An 18852-nucleotide genomic window follows, 5' to 3' on the forward strand; every position below is an offset into this window, starting at 1 on the left:
TTAGTATTTTGAATTTAAGAAAAAAATTACTGAAACTGAAAAATCAAATCTCAATGTGTATTGAATGCGGCAGCTAACTTTGCTGATTTGTATTCGGCATCATGCGTTCAGGGGAGGTCGTAGAAGGGTGGAATTGGTCCCATTCGAAAGGGGAGGTCTTAAAGTTTTGTCACCTCGTCAGTGGACCGGTGGGCAGTACGCATTTGCCATCCAATATTTTTTTCGAACCGCCGCTCCTTCTGCACTCAGTTCAATATTCGACCTGATGGTCGGGCTCTTTAAACATATTCACCCACGAAGCAATCGATTACGCTTTTTTTCTTCACCATTCAAATTTAATCTTATGCAATTCGGATTCATTCTTTCATTCCTTCAATCAAATATCAGTTTTATTATTAAATAATTATCAATGAGCAATTTATTACAATAATCGAAGCCATCACAAAGCACTGGAAGTTGATATATTTTTAAGTAGGTGTCAGAAGATATGTTTATATTTTTTTTTACATATGGCTACTAAAGATTTTGAGGTTATTAGATCTGTCAGGCGCCTGTCAACGTTTGTTGTCGTTTAGTTTTTTATCCTGAAATAAATTTGAAAAGAAAACTTTCAACATGTCTTATATGCTTGGGCATTTACACAATGGATGGCAAGTAGACCAAGCTATTCTCTCAGAGGAAGACAGAGTCGTGGTGAGTTTAAATTTCATTAACAGAAAAGTTTGGTTAAGATTTCTTGCGTATCAGAAATAAATTACTCATGAAGTTTGCGGGTATATCTTCTCTGTTTTGTATTTCAGGTTATTCGATTCGGGCACGATTGGGACCCAACATGTATGAAAATGGACGAGGTTCTCTATAGCATAGCAGAGAAAGTTAAGAATTTTGCCGTCATTTATTTAGTGGATATAACAGAAGTACCTGATTTTAACAAAATGTAAGTACTGCCCAGTGAATATTCTACAACAAGAATCTCATAATATAATACTATAAACTTGTAATAATTGTTATTTTTCTCATTACAGGTACGAATTGTACGATCCTTGTACGGTTATGTTCTTCTTCAGGAATAAACACATCATGATCGATCTCGGGACGGGAAATAACAACAAAATAAACTGGACCCTAGAAGATAAACAAGAGATGATAGACATCATAGAGACTGTGTACCGGGGGGCTAGAAAAGGCAGGGGTCTTGTAGTTTCACCCAAAGACTATTCCACAAAATACAGATATTAAAAAATATTCCACTACCATTCGAAATTTGAAAAAAAAATATGAAAATTTATCAGTGCTGCCAACAGTTTGGTGTCAGTGGACTAAATGGAGAAGTGGCTAAAATTTATGGTACCTGACCAATAGTGAACCAATTTATTTTTATTTTTATGAACAATAGTGAACGAGGGAGTTCTGTTGATATATAACAAACGACACTTGAGCAGTTTATCTCAAACCGTGTTAACACATTGTTGTCGTACAGTTTTTTCATCAACCCCAACCCTAATTAGTATACTAATTCGGTTCATATACTAATCACAAGTAAACACAAACTTAATCCCAATCTGTTTTTTGGCATCTCATGCTGTACCAAAATTCAGCAAATAGAACGCCTAAAAGTTATAATTATCCCAGAGCAATGCAAGAAGATATTATTAAAAGCCATATTGTAATTTTTTATAACATGTAATAAATGTAGTATTACCGCTTCCGTAGTGTAATCCGTAGTAGTCAGCACGTTCGGCTACCGTACTGGAGGTCCCGGGTTCGATTCCCAGGGGGGGTCAAGCAAACATAAGTGATTTTTTCACTCTTATATTTATTCAATATTACCTTAGACTGGTACCGGAAGCGGAGGGCTGATCACCTTTCCTTCATGTGTTAACGATCAAGATAACACTGCGTTTATATGATGCAGTGCCCTATGCACTATTGGGGTGCGGATAAGGGTTTGAATGAATGTATAAATTTGAAAAAAAAATTACACAAAAATAACTGTATTTCAGATGTAATTTTCTTTAATAAAAACTACATTTGGCATGTTACAACTATTTTTAACAAGGGAAACTTTTAATTTACTGATAAAGATATCAATTATTACTTTTGATTAAATGTCAGAAATTAAGGCTGAAAAATTCTAATGTCCTGGATGTTCTAGAAAAAAAATGAAAACTGAAATTTAAATTAACCCTCCTCCCTTGAGGAAGGGGTCAATATGAATTTAAGATGCCCTAAATATAAATTAGAGCAAAAAACTCCATCGCGCTGACAAAAATTGTTTGGGTCCTGAAAAAACCTGGAAAACAAATTGGAAGCTGAAAACCTAATTTATTATAAATACATGTAGTATTCATAAATTTTTATTACGATCATTATGCCAATAAGCTGACGTCAATTTCATGATTTTTAAGAAATATATATATCCTCAACCACAGATCAGATTAAAACACAGTAAGGGACATTTTTTTGTAGTAGGTTTTTTTTTGTATTTTTGGACTAAGTAGAATCTACTTGGCCCAAAAATGCAAAAAAACGTACTGCAAAAACAATGTCCCTTACTGTGTTTTGTGTTTGGACTACCGAGATATTGATGATGCCTGTACCTACTCATAAAAAATATGTAATAAAATACCCATTTACTGAAAATAAATATATTGTAATAAAAAGTGCTTGCGTATGATATTTATTAACCAATTGAACATGTCCGCTTAGATGTTTGAAGTTTTGGCACGAGGACAACTATTTGCTGAATCTTCTATATAATCTGATATTAGGTCACGCGTTTTATAGAAACTGCAAAATAATTCAACATAACTGATATTATCTTATTCACTTTTATTTGGTTTAATTTTTTCCGCCTTCATGGCGTAATGGTTAGTGTGTTTAGCTACCGTGCTGGAGGTCCTGGGTTCGATTCCCAGGGGGGGTTGAAATAAAATGTTAGTGATTTTACACTCTTTAATATTACCCTCGACTGGTCCCTGAAGCGCAGGAGTGATTACCTTGCCTTCATGTAAGTAACAATCAAGATAACACTGCGTCTATACAATGCAGTGCCCTATGCCCCATTGGGTACGGATAAGGGTTAGAGAGAAAATGTTGTAGAAAAAAAAAACTACAGTACTCGACATAAATTAAATACACTTTTGTAAAATAAAATTTCTACTTTGTTTTTAATCTCTTTTTATTTTGGTATTTTTTCCCAACCGGTTTCGACAAGCGCCGTGTCATTTTCAGGGATGCAAATGTACATTAATGTACAAGTAAGAACATATTAGAAAACAAATTAAAAAATATGGAATCTAAAAATTATAAATAATACCGGGTTACGAACGCCTGCAGATATCAAAATTAAATTCTCTAAAAATCCTTAAAGCCGTACGAAAAATGTGGATGAATAAAAAATTTAGCAAATTTATTCATTTTAATAAATACCTACCTACCTATTTCGAAATAGAACAGGTTGAAAAGTTAAATATTTCGGCGTAGTTTCACGTTTTCCCGCTAGGTTCGCTAAATTATTGTTTTGTTGAGATTCAGCTGTTTTCATCCGTTTTCTTCCAGTTCAGAATTTGCACTCGCATCGCTTGGTCGCTCGCTCGTTTCGCGGGAAGTTTTCAACATTGTTGTACTTAAAAACTGTTATAATCTCAGTGATAATTTGAAAACACTAACAACTATCCATTTTGCACAGCAATAATATGTTATATTGGTGAAGTAGCTTACTCAGGCTAGCGTCGGTTTTTTTGAAGAAAATTGCATCGCAATCTTAGCCAGACTTTTTTTTCTTGTGTTTACGTCCGAAATAGACTCCGAATTATTTTGCGTCTGAAGAACAGTTCTCGCTTGAACGGTCTTATTGTTTTTTTTTCTATTAGAGAGTGGCACAGTTTAGCCAATACTTTTTACATGGTATTGTGTTTCAATCAGTTGCTTACAATTTTTAAACGTGTCTCTTAGTTCTTTCAAGGATATACAAAACTTCAGGACCAACGTAAGTAAATTTTTCATAAGTATGCGGTCAGCTATTTATTTATTATTATTGTATGTCATGCAGCTTAAATTGAATTAATGACAAATTTCAAGTTAATTTTTTACATCTCAACATAGATGAAGAAGAATACGGAAGTCTGGGGTTTATGACATGTAATAGGATGGTTAAGTGATAACTTTACACACGTGCAACATTTACCATTCTACCCATAATTGACAACATGGTCTTGCATACATCTAAATAAAAGGGTCTCTGCTAAATAAAAACTTTTCAATCCAACCATAGATACTTGTTGTGAACTCAATGATGAATCGTCATGAGATTTAGAAGTCAAAATGCCATAAATACGCCTAAGCGCAGAAGGTTTTATTTGTGAGCAAGTATTTGGACACATTCAAAATGTTGTGAATAAAATAACTGGTCAAATTATAAGTCGCGTAAAAATTGAAAATCATGTTATCAGGCGTCTCCTAGTATGTAAAATAATCCGGTTAGGATCTTGCGTACATCCACATAAAAGGGTCTCTGCTAAATAATACCTTTCCCAAATCCACCATAGATGGCTCCAGCGATCTAACATATAAAGTGTCATGAGAGTAATGGCATATATAGGAGTAGGTACCAAAAATTTGAGTAGTGTGACTGTCAATCACGTGTAAAATAATGAATGTTACACGTGTATAAAGTAATCACTTAAACCAGCATATGACAGGTCGTAAACCCTGTAAATACATAACATTCCATATTCTTCTTCATGTGTGTTGAGATGTCGAAATGCGAACATTTACATTTATATTAATTAATCGTATCTTACATTTAATGTTGCCAAATAAATATACATAAGTGTTTTTTTCACTCTAATAATTATTCAATATTACCCTGGACTGGTACTTGAAGCTGAGGGCTGATCACCTTTCCTTCATGTGTTAACATCAAGATTACACCGTGTTTATATGATGCAGTGCCCTATGCACCGTTGGGGTGCGGATAAGGGTTTTTTGAAGAATCATGTGTTAAGACATTTTTACGGAAAACTTGACGGACAGATTATATTAAGTTTATTTTTTTCCAAGAAATAAAAAAAAAGATGAAAGATACAATTTTCTTATACTCAACTAATCGGAAATACCCATTTTTATGGGGACCGAACCATTATTGATTCGAATAGTGGAAAATGAAAGAGGGGAAGATTCTCGGAAATAATTGAAACGGTAATAACATGTTTCTCGGCCAGGGGTCGTCAACCTCTTGGAACAAAAGATCCAAATGCGAGTAGCAAAACGATTTGGAAATTTCAGGGGAGCCAATTTTTAATTTACAATAATTTAAGTGATTTGCTTTTAACCCTTTGAGGCATGGCGGGGTTAAAAGCGTCCCACCTTTTTGTTATTTGAAACTACTTGGTAGAATTTTTTTTATACCACCTCGAAAATTTAATATTATAATAATTATTAAAATAATCATTAGGCTAAGTCTCACTCTATAATTAAGAAGTTAAATGACTTTTTCTTTATTTTCATATTATTTTTTGACATCTCATCAAAAATGAAGAAGAATATGAAAGTTTGGGTATTTACGGGGCGACTTATGATCATTTAAACCGACGGTCGTCACCGTCGGTTTAAATGATCATAAGTCGCTCACTCCTTTCAAGAACGTCATAAATCAAAAAACTTGATTTTTCAGGAGAACGTTTTTAAAGTTTGAAAATATAACACAATGTATTAAAAATAAATATCAAGCCACTTATTGAACTTTTTACTGTACAACAGATCTTTTTAGGTAAAACCTGAAGGTTTTTTCTGCATTTGAAAAATATTTAGTATGTTTAAAAAAATAATTAAACAATACCTTTTCTTCAAAATGCAAAAACAACATTTTCTGCCCTGTAGCGGGTAAATATTAAGTTAAAAATTTGCCTCTTTTGCTGGGATCTAGTATATTTTCTGGGCATTCCGAAAACATGTACAACTGAAAATTGTCGTTTTTTGATTTATGACGTTCTTGAAAGGAGTGAGCGAAGTGATCACTTAAACCGACTGGTTTAAGTCATCACTTTACATAGGTGTAACATTTACCAATTCTACCCATTATTAACAACCATACTATTAAAATTCTTGATATATGAACCAATTTAGAAACATTGTTCTTATTTATTTTTTGTAGTTTTATTTCTTTATTATTAATTAAAATAAACAAAAAAAATATATATTCAAATGTGAATTCTGTGCAACATGGGTTTTTTTATTTGCTGAAATTCCATACATCAAATAGTTAAAGGAACCTGTTTGTGTTTTTAGATAACAGATTTTTAATCACAGATACTTTTTTGCTCAGATTTATACATCTTTTATAAATGTATCAATCAGTGTTTTTTTATAACACCCCTTTCTATTAAAATAAACAGTTTTTTAAAGTTTCCCTGTTACTTGAAAAAAATATTTATAAGTAGGTATCTTTTAACATTCAACGATTTATGTATTTTATTATGAATTTTAAATTTATTAAGTAAAGAAGACATTATAAAACTAAAATGCATATTTATTGATTTGGCGTTTAATTTGTAGAACTCCATTTAAATTTATGTATCAATTGTTAAATCAAACACAGTTTACTTAGTAGACTAAAAAAATCTGTGTTTGATTTAAAAATTAATACATAAATCAAAGTACATATTTGAAAGCTCTAATTTATTTTATGCACAGAATAATTAAAAAAAAATAGTTGTCCAAATTTCTGTATAAATTTGTCATTTTGTATTTGAAAAAGAAAGAGCCACACAAAATGTTTAAAGAGCCACATGTGGCTCGCCAGCCGTACGTTGCCGACGCCTGTTCTAGGTGAATACGCTACGCGCAACACTAATACGGAGAACAAGAAATAACAAGCAGGAATGTTCAACATGTGCGGGAAGGCGATGTATGATAGATGTTGGAATGGTGATGTAAGGAAGGAATGCAAGGCTGAGATAAGCACTATCCATCAAATTATTTGGCCATGTGGAACGAATGAGCGATGAAAGAGCAGTAAACAAATTTATGGGGCGAATGTGATTGCCAATAGAAGCAGGGGAAGACCGAGGAAAACTTGGTATGTTCAAGTATTTCAAATACTAATACAGAGAAGAAGAAATATAAGAAAGAATGTTAATAAATATCAATTTATTTGTAACCTTGTCTATATATCAATATATACCATAGACAGGCGCCGTGGCGCAGTTGTGTAGACGCTCGACTGCGAAACAGGCGTCGCGAGTTCGATTCCCGCCAATTGCAAAATAAATTAAAGAAATTTATTTATTTTAAATTGGTCTGGGTGTTAGTGATGAGTTTTTCACATTTACATTCCCTATCCTTACTATCATATTTGCAGACAAGCCAGTAGAATAAACAAGTAGAGGCTTTGCGGGTTGTTCCTTTAAAATAATACATATTTAGGTACTTTTTCCTTCATTTTAATAATAACAATAACCTCACCATGTTCCCATGAAATAAACTTTATATTAAAATGGCTGTAGCAATTTAATGTATCAAACATGTCTTGCAGTCAAAATTTATACAGCACTATTTGGATCTCTTGCTATGGATTTTAAGGTGATTATTATCTTCCCTAATTTGTACCAATTTTTCAATTTTTTTTTCACATTTTTAAAAATAATTTTTCATTATTTTTATTATTATTAAATACCATTTATTATTATTTTCCATGTAATCTATCTTAATCTCTAATTTCTATGCGATTTTTCATAATACCGTAAATAAATAGATAAATAAATGAAATATTCAGCATTTAAATCATACGTAGATACTTATGAATGTAGGTATGGGGAAACACGCCAACCAAAGTCATTACTCTGGTTTCGGGTACGTTAATGACCCTCTAAACAATCTGTAGATGTCTGGGCTCGTGTAAACCGCTCTTCATCATGTGAATTGACCGCACCGACCGTTGCTTCGATACGCTATCGGCCTGCTTGCGGTCGTGGCTTTCATCGGGTATTCTACATATATGCTCACTCCTTTCAAGAACGTCATAAATAAAAAAGCTCGAATTTTCGGGAGAACGTTTTTAAAGTTTAAAAATATAATACGATGTATTAAAAATAAATATCAAGCCACTTATTGAACTTTTTACTGTGCAACAGATCTTTTTAGGTAAAACCTGAAGGTTTTTTCTCCATTTAAAAATATTTGGCATATTAAAAAAAAAAAAATAAACAATACCTTATCTTCAAAATGCAAAAACAACACTTTCTCCCTATAGCGGGTAAATATTGAGTTAAAAATATGCCGCTTTTGCTGGGATATAGTACATTTTCTGGGCATTCCGAAAACATGCACAACTGAAAATTGACGATTTTTGATTTATGATGTTCTTGAAAAGAGTGAGCGATATGACCTCTGCTGAATATATTTTGATGGTTTTTTTTTTACAAATACAGTGATGCCTCGTATAACGTAGTCAATTAGTTCCAGGAGCAATTTCGTTATGCGAAACGCATTTTCCCCATAACAATCTTGTTGATTGTGCGTAGGGTACAACACCATATAAACGCAGTGTTGTCTTGATCGTTAACACATGCAGGAAATGTGATTAGCCCTCCGCTTCAGGTACCAGTCCGGGGTAATATTAAATAAATTGAATATTTATTTGATCCCCTTGGGAATCGAACCCGGGACCCCCAGTACGTTAGTCAAGCGTGCTGAACATTACACTACGGAGGCAGACTAAAATTTCCATAAAAATACATACTGAAAAAATCAATTCGTTCTGTAGCATAAAATATGGTATTTTTAGTTAACACTCTATTATTATTAGTGTACGAGGAACGACTATCAGAATAGGGAAATGTTTTTTATTTTTTATTTTCAATATATGTTGAGATATCAGCTATGTTGACAATTTATCACTTAGTACTTTTCTCAAACAAACCAGTTGTGGACCTATTATGCCCAATTATAAAGGATCGTTTTATAAGTTTTAAACGTTACAATGGAGTTTTTATAGTTCAACTTGCTGTCGGATGCGATAACAGCGTCTTCAAGGGACCCTCAAAGGCCAAATTGGGCGGACGTAACTCAATTTTATATCTTCACTTTGGAACTTTCGAATTCGCGAGCTTTTTGCGAACGACTCAAATGAAATTACCCCCTCACCGATACATATTTCCTCTTTTTAGGGTGATATTTTATGCTATATCGGTACCAGCGCTTATAAAATTTCCCGGAAAGTGACAACTTGCCCCTTCAATAAGGACATCATATTGTTTGCGTCATTATATTTTTTAAGGCACCGCGGCGTAGTTGGGTAGACGCTCGACTGAGAAACTGGCGTCGCGGGCTCGATTCCCGACAAGTGCAAAATAAATTCTAGAAAGATTTATTTTCAAGTGGTCTGGGTGTTTGTGATGTATTTTTTAAATTTACCTTCCCTATCCTTGCTATCCTACCTGCAGACAAGCCTCTGATAGAGACTATGCGGGTTATTGCTTTATATTGTATTTTAAAAAAGGCTGTACTCTCAAATATACAATTTATCTTATTTAAATATAAATTTATTTCAAAATAATTTATCAAATATACAAGTTATATTAAGTGTTGTGCATAATTTTTTCTATTTTAGAATACTTATTGGAATTAGATTTATCTTAGAATACGAGAATGTATACTTACATTTAAAAAAAAGTTCCTACATTCCAATAACCATTTCCTTTTCAAAACCTTATATTTATTTCGAAGAAAAACATTTTTTTTTATGAAAAACCGTGTTTTAAGCAATAAAAAATAATTATGTTAAATGTTACTTGAATTTAAAGAAAATTGAGTTGCGGGCTATCGATTATCCCGCCTTAACACAAAAAACAAGGTTTTATTAATATGATATTTAAAAAAAAATGGTTCTAACCTTGGTCTGGCAACTCGGGCGAATGACTGTAACCTTTTTTTGTTTAATTTACTATCAAGATAACGCTGCATCAATTTATGCAGTGGTCTGTGCGCTAGTGTGATAATTGAGTGAATTCTCTTAGTAATCATTTCCGCATTCAAATGAATAGTACAAGCTTTGTGTGATGAGTCATTGATATTATCAGTCAACAATGGGATGATGAAAATTCTGCAGTTATTATTATGCACACTATGGTTCTTTGTTCACAAAGATTTATTTATTTATTTATTTATACTTATGTATTTCCCATACACATAATTATAAATTATATTAACGTGTCCTCATTAAGTTTTCCCGTGCCGAGGGCACATTTGACAATATCCTTCTAACCCTTATCCGCACCCAATGGTGCACAGGGCACTGCATCGTATTGACGCAGTGTCATCTTGATCGTTAACACATGAAGGAAAGTTTATTAGCCCTCCTCTTCCGGTACCAGTCTAAGGCTATATTGAATAAATATAAGAGTGAAAAAATCACTTATATTTATTTGACCCCCCCTCTGGGAATCGAACCCGGGACCTCCAGTACGGTAACCGAGCGTGCTGACTGCTACGGATTACACTACGGAAGTGGTAATACTACATTTATTACATGTTATATAAAATAACAATATGACTTTTAATAATAACTTCTTGCATTGCTCTTGGATAATTATAACTTTTAAGCGTCTTTTACACTGTTGGTAGAGAGTGGGAGACGCTTAAAATCGTTCTATTTGCTGACTTTTGGTACAGCATGAGATGTCTTCTTGATCGTTACTTGCATGAAGGGAAGGTGATCACTCCTGCGCTTCAGGGCCAATCCAGGGCGGCTAATATTAAATAAATATTCGGGTGTAAAATAACTAATATTTATTTTCACCCTCCCCTCTGGAAATTGAACCCGACACCTCTAGCACAGTAGCTAAACATGCTAACTATTACACCACGTGGGCAGAAAAATACAATTCTGCCATTTTACATAAGTACTTATTTTTTAAATTATAATGAAAGAAAATTGTTTTTACAAACATATACGACATAAATGTGAAAAAATCACTCATATTTATTCTTACCCCCCCTGGGAATCGAACCCGGGTCCTCCAGAACGGTAGCCGAGCGTGCTGACCATTACACTACGGAGGCAGACTACTTAAAATTATTTATAATGGAAATGTAACGTTTTGGTGAGGACCTCCACATACAGTATATATGCATTAAGTGATCTTTGTATTATACATACATGAACTGAAGTCTTTAGTTTTTCGACGAAATTTCATGCTCGCAGCCGTTTGAGACAATTTTGTGAACATGTATCGACCGATTGGTACGTGCCCCCCGGCTCACATATTTTTATATGATAAACGTCGGTATTTTTACCTTTCACTCACGTGAATTTGGACTATTTTCCGCTTTCCGTCCGCCTACATAACGCTCAGTTGTAGTACAAAACCGTTTTCAAAGTTGACCCAGTTGAAATATGGTCATTACCGAAGGAAATGATGACAACTTTAAACGCATTTTCCCAAATAGTTCTGCAGCATTATTGGCGAATGTAGAAAGTACTTAGTGGTTAGCACTCTCGGTTACCGTACTGGAGGTCCCAGGTTCGATTCCTAGGGGAAGGGTCAAGTAAATATAAGTGATTTTTCCAATATAATATTTATTCAATATTACCCGGGACTGGTACCTGAAGCGGAGGGCTGATCGCCTTTCCTTTTTTTTCGTATACCTACTCAAAATTAATCGGTATTATAATAATTATCATTACAAATACATGAAATTGCAAATATTGCTTCACGGGAATTGAACACGGGACTTAACGCTTGCCAGTCACAGTGCTAATCACTTCGCTATCAAGTTGGATTCGGGTGTAGGTACAGAGATTAGATCCACTTGATCGAATCGTCATGACTGCCTTTGAGCTGGCAGAACTTCAGCCCGTATAGTCAAAAATGAAAGAGTGGCGCGATGCTGGCAAAATGCCCAAAGTTGGGAGTGCCGTTTCAGAATGTAAACAAACGAGGAAAAAATTGGTCACATTTTAAAGTTTGGACCGACATTGTTCTTGAAGTTCACGCTTATGTGCTAATTTTGGAAGCAAATGTACCGAAACATTGTGGGGTGATACATACTCGGCCTGTTCAATTAATTCGTAGTCTGACGTCATAAAGCGAAATGTACTTTATTTAGAAGTTACATTATTTTTTGACATCTCATCAAAGATGAAGAAGGATATGGAAGTCTGGGCGTTTACGGGGCTGACGACCGTCATAGGCTGGTTTAAGTGATCACTTTACACACGTGTAACATTAACCAATTTTACCCATTATTAACAACCACACTACTCAAATTCTTGAATTTGAGTAGTGTGGTTGTTAATAATGGTTTAAGTTTATCCTTCTTCATCTTTGATGAGATGTCAAAAAATATTATGAAAATAACTCCTGTAATTGGAGATAATCCAGATTTTGTGAACAAGTATTTGGACACACTCAAAATGTTGTAGAAGTTACATGGCTGTGTCCCCTCAGAGTATTCACCTCCCGACGAACACACTTATCCCAACGGTGTTTCCACTTTTGGAAACAGTTCTGCAACGCTTCTTTTGTGATGTCTATCAACTCCTTCGTCGCATTTGCCTTAATCTTGGAAATCGCCTCAAATCTTCTTCTTTTCTTGGTCTTTTTGTTTGGCGTACACGAAGAAGTCAGAAGGAGCGAGATTAGGTGAATAAGGTGGGTGGGCAAGAACAGTGATAGCGTTTGACCAAAAACTCACGAGTTCTGAAACTGCACTTGTTTTGTGATATTTATATCATAGTCGTACAGGAGAAAGTGACCAAGTAACAAAATATAAAAAGTTCAGCAGGGTCATTAAAGTCACTTTTGTTTGGCGAGAAAATGACCATCAATGTAGTTTGTCATTTTTAACAAGTCAATATATTATACTTCCAAGTTTAAAATCGCTTTGGGATTTTTTCAGGGCAATATTAAGCTAGTAAAATATCAAATAATCAATGATCACGTTTTTGTAAACAAATGCACTTGGTCACTTTCTCCTGTACGACTACGATATGTGTATAATTTGATCTTACATCTTCTTCCTGGCTCCATCCAAACTTATCGTCTTTGTAGATTGTTGGGGTCAGCTCTCCTCGTCCTCAGGTTTTAGGTCTTTCAATCGTGGACAACGTCACCTAGGCCATGCCTTTGAATCATTCTGTGCCATCCATGAACTTTTAGTCTTCTCTAGATGTCTTTTGATGAAGATCCATGGCGATTGCCTAGTTCACAATATTTTTAGTTTCTCTGCGTCCTATGTGGCCAACTAGATATGTATAATTTGATGTTACTGATCTGTTAAATTCCCAAATAACTAATTTAAATACTGTTTAATATAAATGTTACATTCGGGAGTTTTCCATGCATGTTTTATGCCCGTTTTTTCATAACATCAGGCGGAACATTCTTTCAAACAATGTGAAGAAAATATTTAAAAATGTGGTCACCTCGAACTTTGATATTAGAGGATCGCTAAAAATAGCACAAAAATCACTCGGTAGATCTAGCATCGCCATTTTTCTCGTGTCTGTGAGGATTTTTATAGCACCCGTTTCATCGCACCTAACAAATAGCATTGAATCCAACGTAATGTCGCTACTAGCATCAAAACTATTTGATCATCTACTTCTTTGTCAGCCGTCTCTCCACCCCTGGATAAAGACATCTTCTATTTTCTTATTATTTTTTGACATCTCATCAAAGACGAAGAAGAATATGGAAGTCTGGGCATTTACGGGGCTGACGACCGTCATAGGCTGGTTTAAGTGATCACTTTACACACGTGTAACATTCCCCAATTCTACCCATTAATGACAACTACACTACTCAAATTCTTGGAAGTTCTATATATATATGAACCAATTTAGAAACCTTGTTCTTGAATCACTAGAACTTCACTAGAGACATCTATTGGTGACATGTAAAGAACCGGTTTTATTAAGCTGAAACTCTTATATTAGTATGTGAGGTCCAAATCCTGGATTTCAATCACACACTTGAGAAACGCCAGAAAATACCATTTTCATTTTTATTATTTAAGCTTTTAATTTGACCAGATAATTTATTTACAACATTTTGAGTGTGTCTAAATACTTGTTCACAAAATCTGGATTATCTCCAATTACAGGTGAAATATGAAAATAACTCCTGTAATTGGAGATAATCCAGATTTTGTGAACAAGTATTTGGACACACTCAAAATGTTGTATCTTCTATTTTTCCTGACTTTTCTCGTTTGGGCTTTTTCCATCCACTTACTACCCGCGACGGTGACAATATCATCGGCCCATATTTTCTGGGTTAGCCTATTCCTCTCCTCATGTCCCATGGTCTCCACTGCAGAACTCTAGACGCCCATCTGTCCATTCCCCATTTCGCAACATGACCTACCCACTGCCATTTCGTCTGGCAACCCGATCTATGACGTCGACAACCTTTTCCGACGTCTGATTTCTTCATTGCTGATTTTATCTCTCAAACCTATGCCATAGATGTATCTCCCCGTAGATCATCACAATTAATATATGGTCCCTGCGGTCAAGATTACAGTTTCCAGACCATACGTTAGCACAGGAAGGATACATGTTCAAATACTTTCCTTTTTTAATTTCCGGGAATATCTTTATTCTTAAGGATATGATTTGATTTAATCTATTTCACATAAATATAAATTTCCATAATCCAGCGGATGGATGATGGATGACTTACATAGTAAACTCCATACAACATAAACTTCTATGTAGGGTCATTTAATATTAAGTGTGTTTGCATAAATATACATATATTGAAGTTTGAAAGCCGATGTTGGGTAAGGTTATGTTACTTTGAGCGAGTTACTTGTGCAAGTTAGACTGATAAAATCAAACACGATTTTCAAAGATTTTTTCCAATCCTTATAAGCACCCAATGGCGCATAGGGCACTGTATATTATTGATGCGTCATACATACATACTTCACGTAAGTAGATCGTTAGTTACGTGAAGGCAATTGGTAGGTGATCAGCCCTGCGCTTCAAGACCAGTCTAGGATGCTATCAAATAAATAAATATCATTATTAAAATGTAACATTGTTTTAAAATCACTATATCCTGATTAGCAGTCACACTTTTTTGACTATGACTGCTAATCAACACAAAAAAATATAAAGCATCTTGAGATCTACCCAAGCTCCTTGTGTCTAACCGTCAAAATATTTTGAATTTTGTTAAGTAGATAGTGTTTTAGTATTAATCAGCCTTGATAAAGAAGCGGTTAGCTTCGAAACCGGAAGACATTATAATAAAGTATTTATAGTGATTTTAAAACAAAGATACATTTAAATTATAAAAGTGAAAATCGCAATGTTAGTGCTTTAAATATGAATTATAAATAAATATCACTTTAGTGAAAAATCAATTGCAAAATGGCTCTCAGCGTCTAAGTATCTAGTCAGATGTTAAAGTGCAATAGCTGTTTTAGCATTCCATGTAGCCATTATAATTATAAATTTATTACGTGACAAAGTTGATTATTCCAAAGATACATTTATCATTTAATGTTGAAGATATTTAAGTGGCCTGATTTCACCAATTAACCTTTAATAGATTTATATTATCCGCTGACACTTCGTGATGGAATTGCATTTTTAATTTATTATTAGATTAAAACCAATATTTTTAGCTTTTCCACTTTTTTATTTGACCAGCGACCGGGTTTCGTCGTTACCGACATCATCAGACTGGTGTCCGACATCACCAGTCTGATGATGTCGGTAACGACGAAACCCGGTCGCTGGTCAAATAAAAAAGTGGAAAAGCTAAAAATATTGGTTTTAATCTAATAATAAATTAATTAACCTTTATCTTAAAAATTTAAATCATCTCAATCATTTTCTCAGAATCGATGTACCCCACACTTTGTATAAATGGATTTTTTATGTATCTATTTATAAAAAAAAAAATATTTGATGTTACGTTTATAATTATCCGGTGAGTAATTACAATTACTTGGTAATGTGGTGGACAGTCTTATATACGGTACCTACCTACAAACGTAACAAGTAAGAAAAAGTTCTCGAAAAAATATGACCAAAAGGATTACTTTCCTATTACATATAAATACATATATAAGTATATAATAATAATAATGAATTTGGATACCTTATAAAGCGCCATTTTCGTAAAAAAAATACCTCAAGGTCGCTTTACTGTGAATGAATTGGGGAAAATATTATGGTGGAAATGATTTAGCAAACAAATGCGTTTTTAGTCTTTTTCTAATATTTCTATGTATAAATATATATATATATATATATATATATATATATATATATATATATATATATATATATATATATATATATATATATATATATATATATATTTATATATATATATATATGTATATATATATATATATATATATATATATATATATATATATATATATATATATATATATATATATATATATAATATATAGTATTTGTATAAGTGTCAAAGATGTTTATAAATAGCAGCTACTACGGTTAAATGCATATCCATATAAGAATATAAGTAGAGTATGCCGGCATTTTTTATACATCATTGCCATCGGGTACATGTTCTGCGGTTAAGGCCTTAATTATTCGCAGCGCTATGCAAGAGGACAGTCCTCGTAATTATGATCTCACACTAGCTTTCATATAATCGCGTTAAATAAACAGCCAAGTTGTGAGGGAAAAAAATATTTTACTTTATTTTATAAAATGCTTCGCGGGCCGCTATTTTCCCACCCCTGAGTTAAACAAAAATAGACTGGTCAATAGGTGAAAATACAAACTGAACAGTTTGTATTTTCGCCTGTTGATAACAACATCTGTGCCATACCGAAAACCGATTTTAAAACAATGTTTCGAGGATTGATCGAGCGCTGGAATTAGTGCGTTGAAGTCGATGGGGAGTACTTTGAAGGGGATAATATCGATTTTGATCAATAACCTTGTATTGTTAATTTTCTGAACATATTCCGGGAACTTTTTGATCAAGGTGGTATGTATGTAACATACTGTTAACATGCGAACTTCATGGTTTGACTCCACTCTTAAGAGTTGTTTGACTCCACTCTTAACTATTAATAGTTGTATGCCGACATTATTACGGATTGTAAGAAGGAATCGCATTGTCGGAGCCTATAATTGAATAATAACCCCACAGTACTGGAGCATTACCGAGAACCGCAGTTGTGCCCAATGGCGATTCTTACTTTTTCGACACGAATGAAGTGGCAATCATTACTTTTTGTTAAAAAAACTGAGCCAAGAAACGACTATTTTCATGAAGTCGTCATTTAATTCGTCCATTAGGTATTAAAGAAAACACTTGTTTTTTTACCACTTGAGTTTATTTTATGACGACTAGTTTCGGAAGCTAAACTTCCATCTTCAGATCTAAATGTACTAAAACATACTAAATAATTAACTGTTCTATAAATAAGGAGCGGGGTAAGTTAGGGGGAAGGGGGGTTAGTCAAAGGGTGCAGAGTTTGAAAATAAGGAAAAATGGAAAGCAAAGGTGAAGAATTTTTTTGTTGGAAAATCTTGGCGCTTCGTCGGCGAAAATACAATTACAACAGTTTGTATTTTCACTTGTCAATGAGAACATTTTTAGTTCTCGAAACAAGTCGTGATATTATATACTCAACAATTCGTCTAATACAAGTATTTTATTTTATGGTAAAATTATAAAAAAATATATAAAGTAAACCATCATTGTTAAATCATAGATATCTGATATATTGTAGCAATTAAAAGGTAATTAGTTTTAAATATCACTTACTCAACAAAATAATCCAATTTAATTATCTCAGTAGATTTATTATGATCTATTTCTTGAATGTTCAAATTGAATTCTCAAAGGATTCAATCATCCTACCGTATCTTGTTTCACTGAATTTCGTATAATATTGCGTTTTTTCTTGTTCCCATCCAATCGAATTTAGGTAACGTCATAGCTGATAGAAATATATGTTTTAATAATTACTTATAATGTTTAGAAAAAAATCTTAAAAAATAATGAAAAAATAGATTTATTGTAAGAGACAGAGCGAAGCACCTCAAAAGATCTACAAATGTAGGTTTTATTTATTTATTTTAGGTACATAGATATATTTTTGGTTTTCATATATTATTAATTATATCGTAGTCGTACAGGAGAAAGTGACCAACTAACAAAACGTAAAACGTTCAGGAGGGCCATTTAAATCACTTTTGCTTGGCAAGAAAATAAACATCAAAGCAGTTAGTCATTTTTACCAAGTCAATATATTATACTTCTAAGTTTAAAATCCATTGGGATTTTTTCAGGGCAATATTAGGCTAGTAAGATATCAAATATATATCAAATAGTCAATGATTACGTTTTTGTGAAAAAAAAATGGACTTAGTCACTTTCTCCTGTATGACTGCGATATGTATTACGGTCTTAGGCATAGTCTGTGTTGGGCCGAAATACTTACATTTTAATGCAATATTTTTTTTATTACTAGATTTTATACATTACAAGATAGAATAACAGTTTACAATAAAAAGGTTGTAAAATAAAAATAATCACAAATATCATACCTGGACTCTAATCAAGCCTTTTTCCACCTTGTAGCTTCCAACGAGAAGCAACTATCGACGGACACTGTTCTTAAAAGCATGATCACTTTTGGAATTCTTAATGGTTGATTAATTCAAGACTTTATATCGAGGTTTTACTGTATTCTTGATAAAAGTAATCAATTTATAAAATATACCATAAAATAAATAGAAAAATGGTTAAAGAATGATAGATTGTAGGAATATTTACAGTTCATAAAACAAGAAAATGTTGGATCTTTTATTATCATTGCTTTCATTTTATTTTCTTG

At 33.3% G+C, this 18852-nt stretch overlaps 2 protein-coding genes across 2 annotated transcripts in view; both read left to right on the forward strand.

Moving 5' to 3' along the window:
- Positions 1-533: 533 nt before the first annotated feature.
- On the forward strand, positions 534-2663 carry Dim1 (thioredoxin-like protein Dim1). The gene is made up of 3 exons (XM_088269814.1): positions 534-693; positions 801-937; positions 1026-2663. The coding sequence occupies exons 1-3, from the start codon at positions 616-618 to the stop codon at positions 1237-1239; spliced, it is 429 nt and encodes a 142-aa protein (XP_088125940.1). The 5' UTR covers positions 534-615; the 3' UTR covers positions 1240-2663.
- An 895-nt stretch (positions 2664-3558) lies between these two features.
- The window catches only part of LOC148303527 (uncharacterized), a 36431-nt gene continuing 21137 nt past the window's right edge, over positions 3559-18852 (forward strand). Inside the window, exon 1 of the mRNA XM_088269817.1 lies at positions 3559-3991. The gene's annotated coding sequence lies outside the window, so the exon portion shown is untranslated. The remainder of the gene's footprint in view (positions 3992-18852) is intronic.

The sequence above is a fragment of the Brachycentrus maculatus genome, unplaced genomic scaffold, assembly GCF_059751285.1.
Source record: "Brachycentrus maculatus isolate JH-2025_06_01 unplaced genomic scaffold, ASM5975128v1 h1tg000364l, whole genome shotgun sequence".
NCBI lineage: Eukaryota > Metazoa > Arthropoda > Insecta > Trichoptera > Brachycentridae > Brachycentrus > Brachycentrus maculatus.

Excerpts from the sequence above, each read along its gene's own strand:
- Dim1 (XM_088269814.1), top strand. The coding sequence starts at position 616 with ATGTCTTATATGCTTGGGCATTTACACAATGGATGGCAAGTAGACCAA. Across the intron at positions 694-800 it reads CAGAGGAAGACAGAGTCGTG|GTTATTCGATTCGGGCACGA; the intron begins GTGAGTTTAAAT and ends TTTGTATTTCAG. Across the intron at positions 938-1,025 it reads GTACCTGATTTTAACAAAAT|GTACGAATTGTACGATCCTT; the intron begins GTAAGTACTGCC and ends TTCTCATTACAG.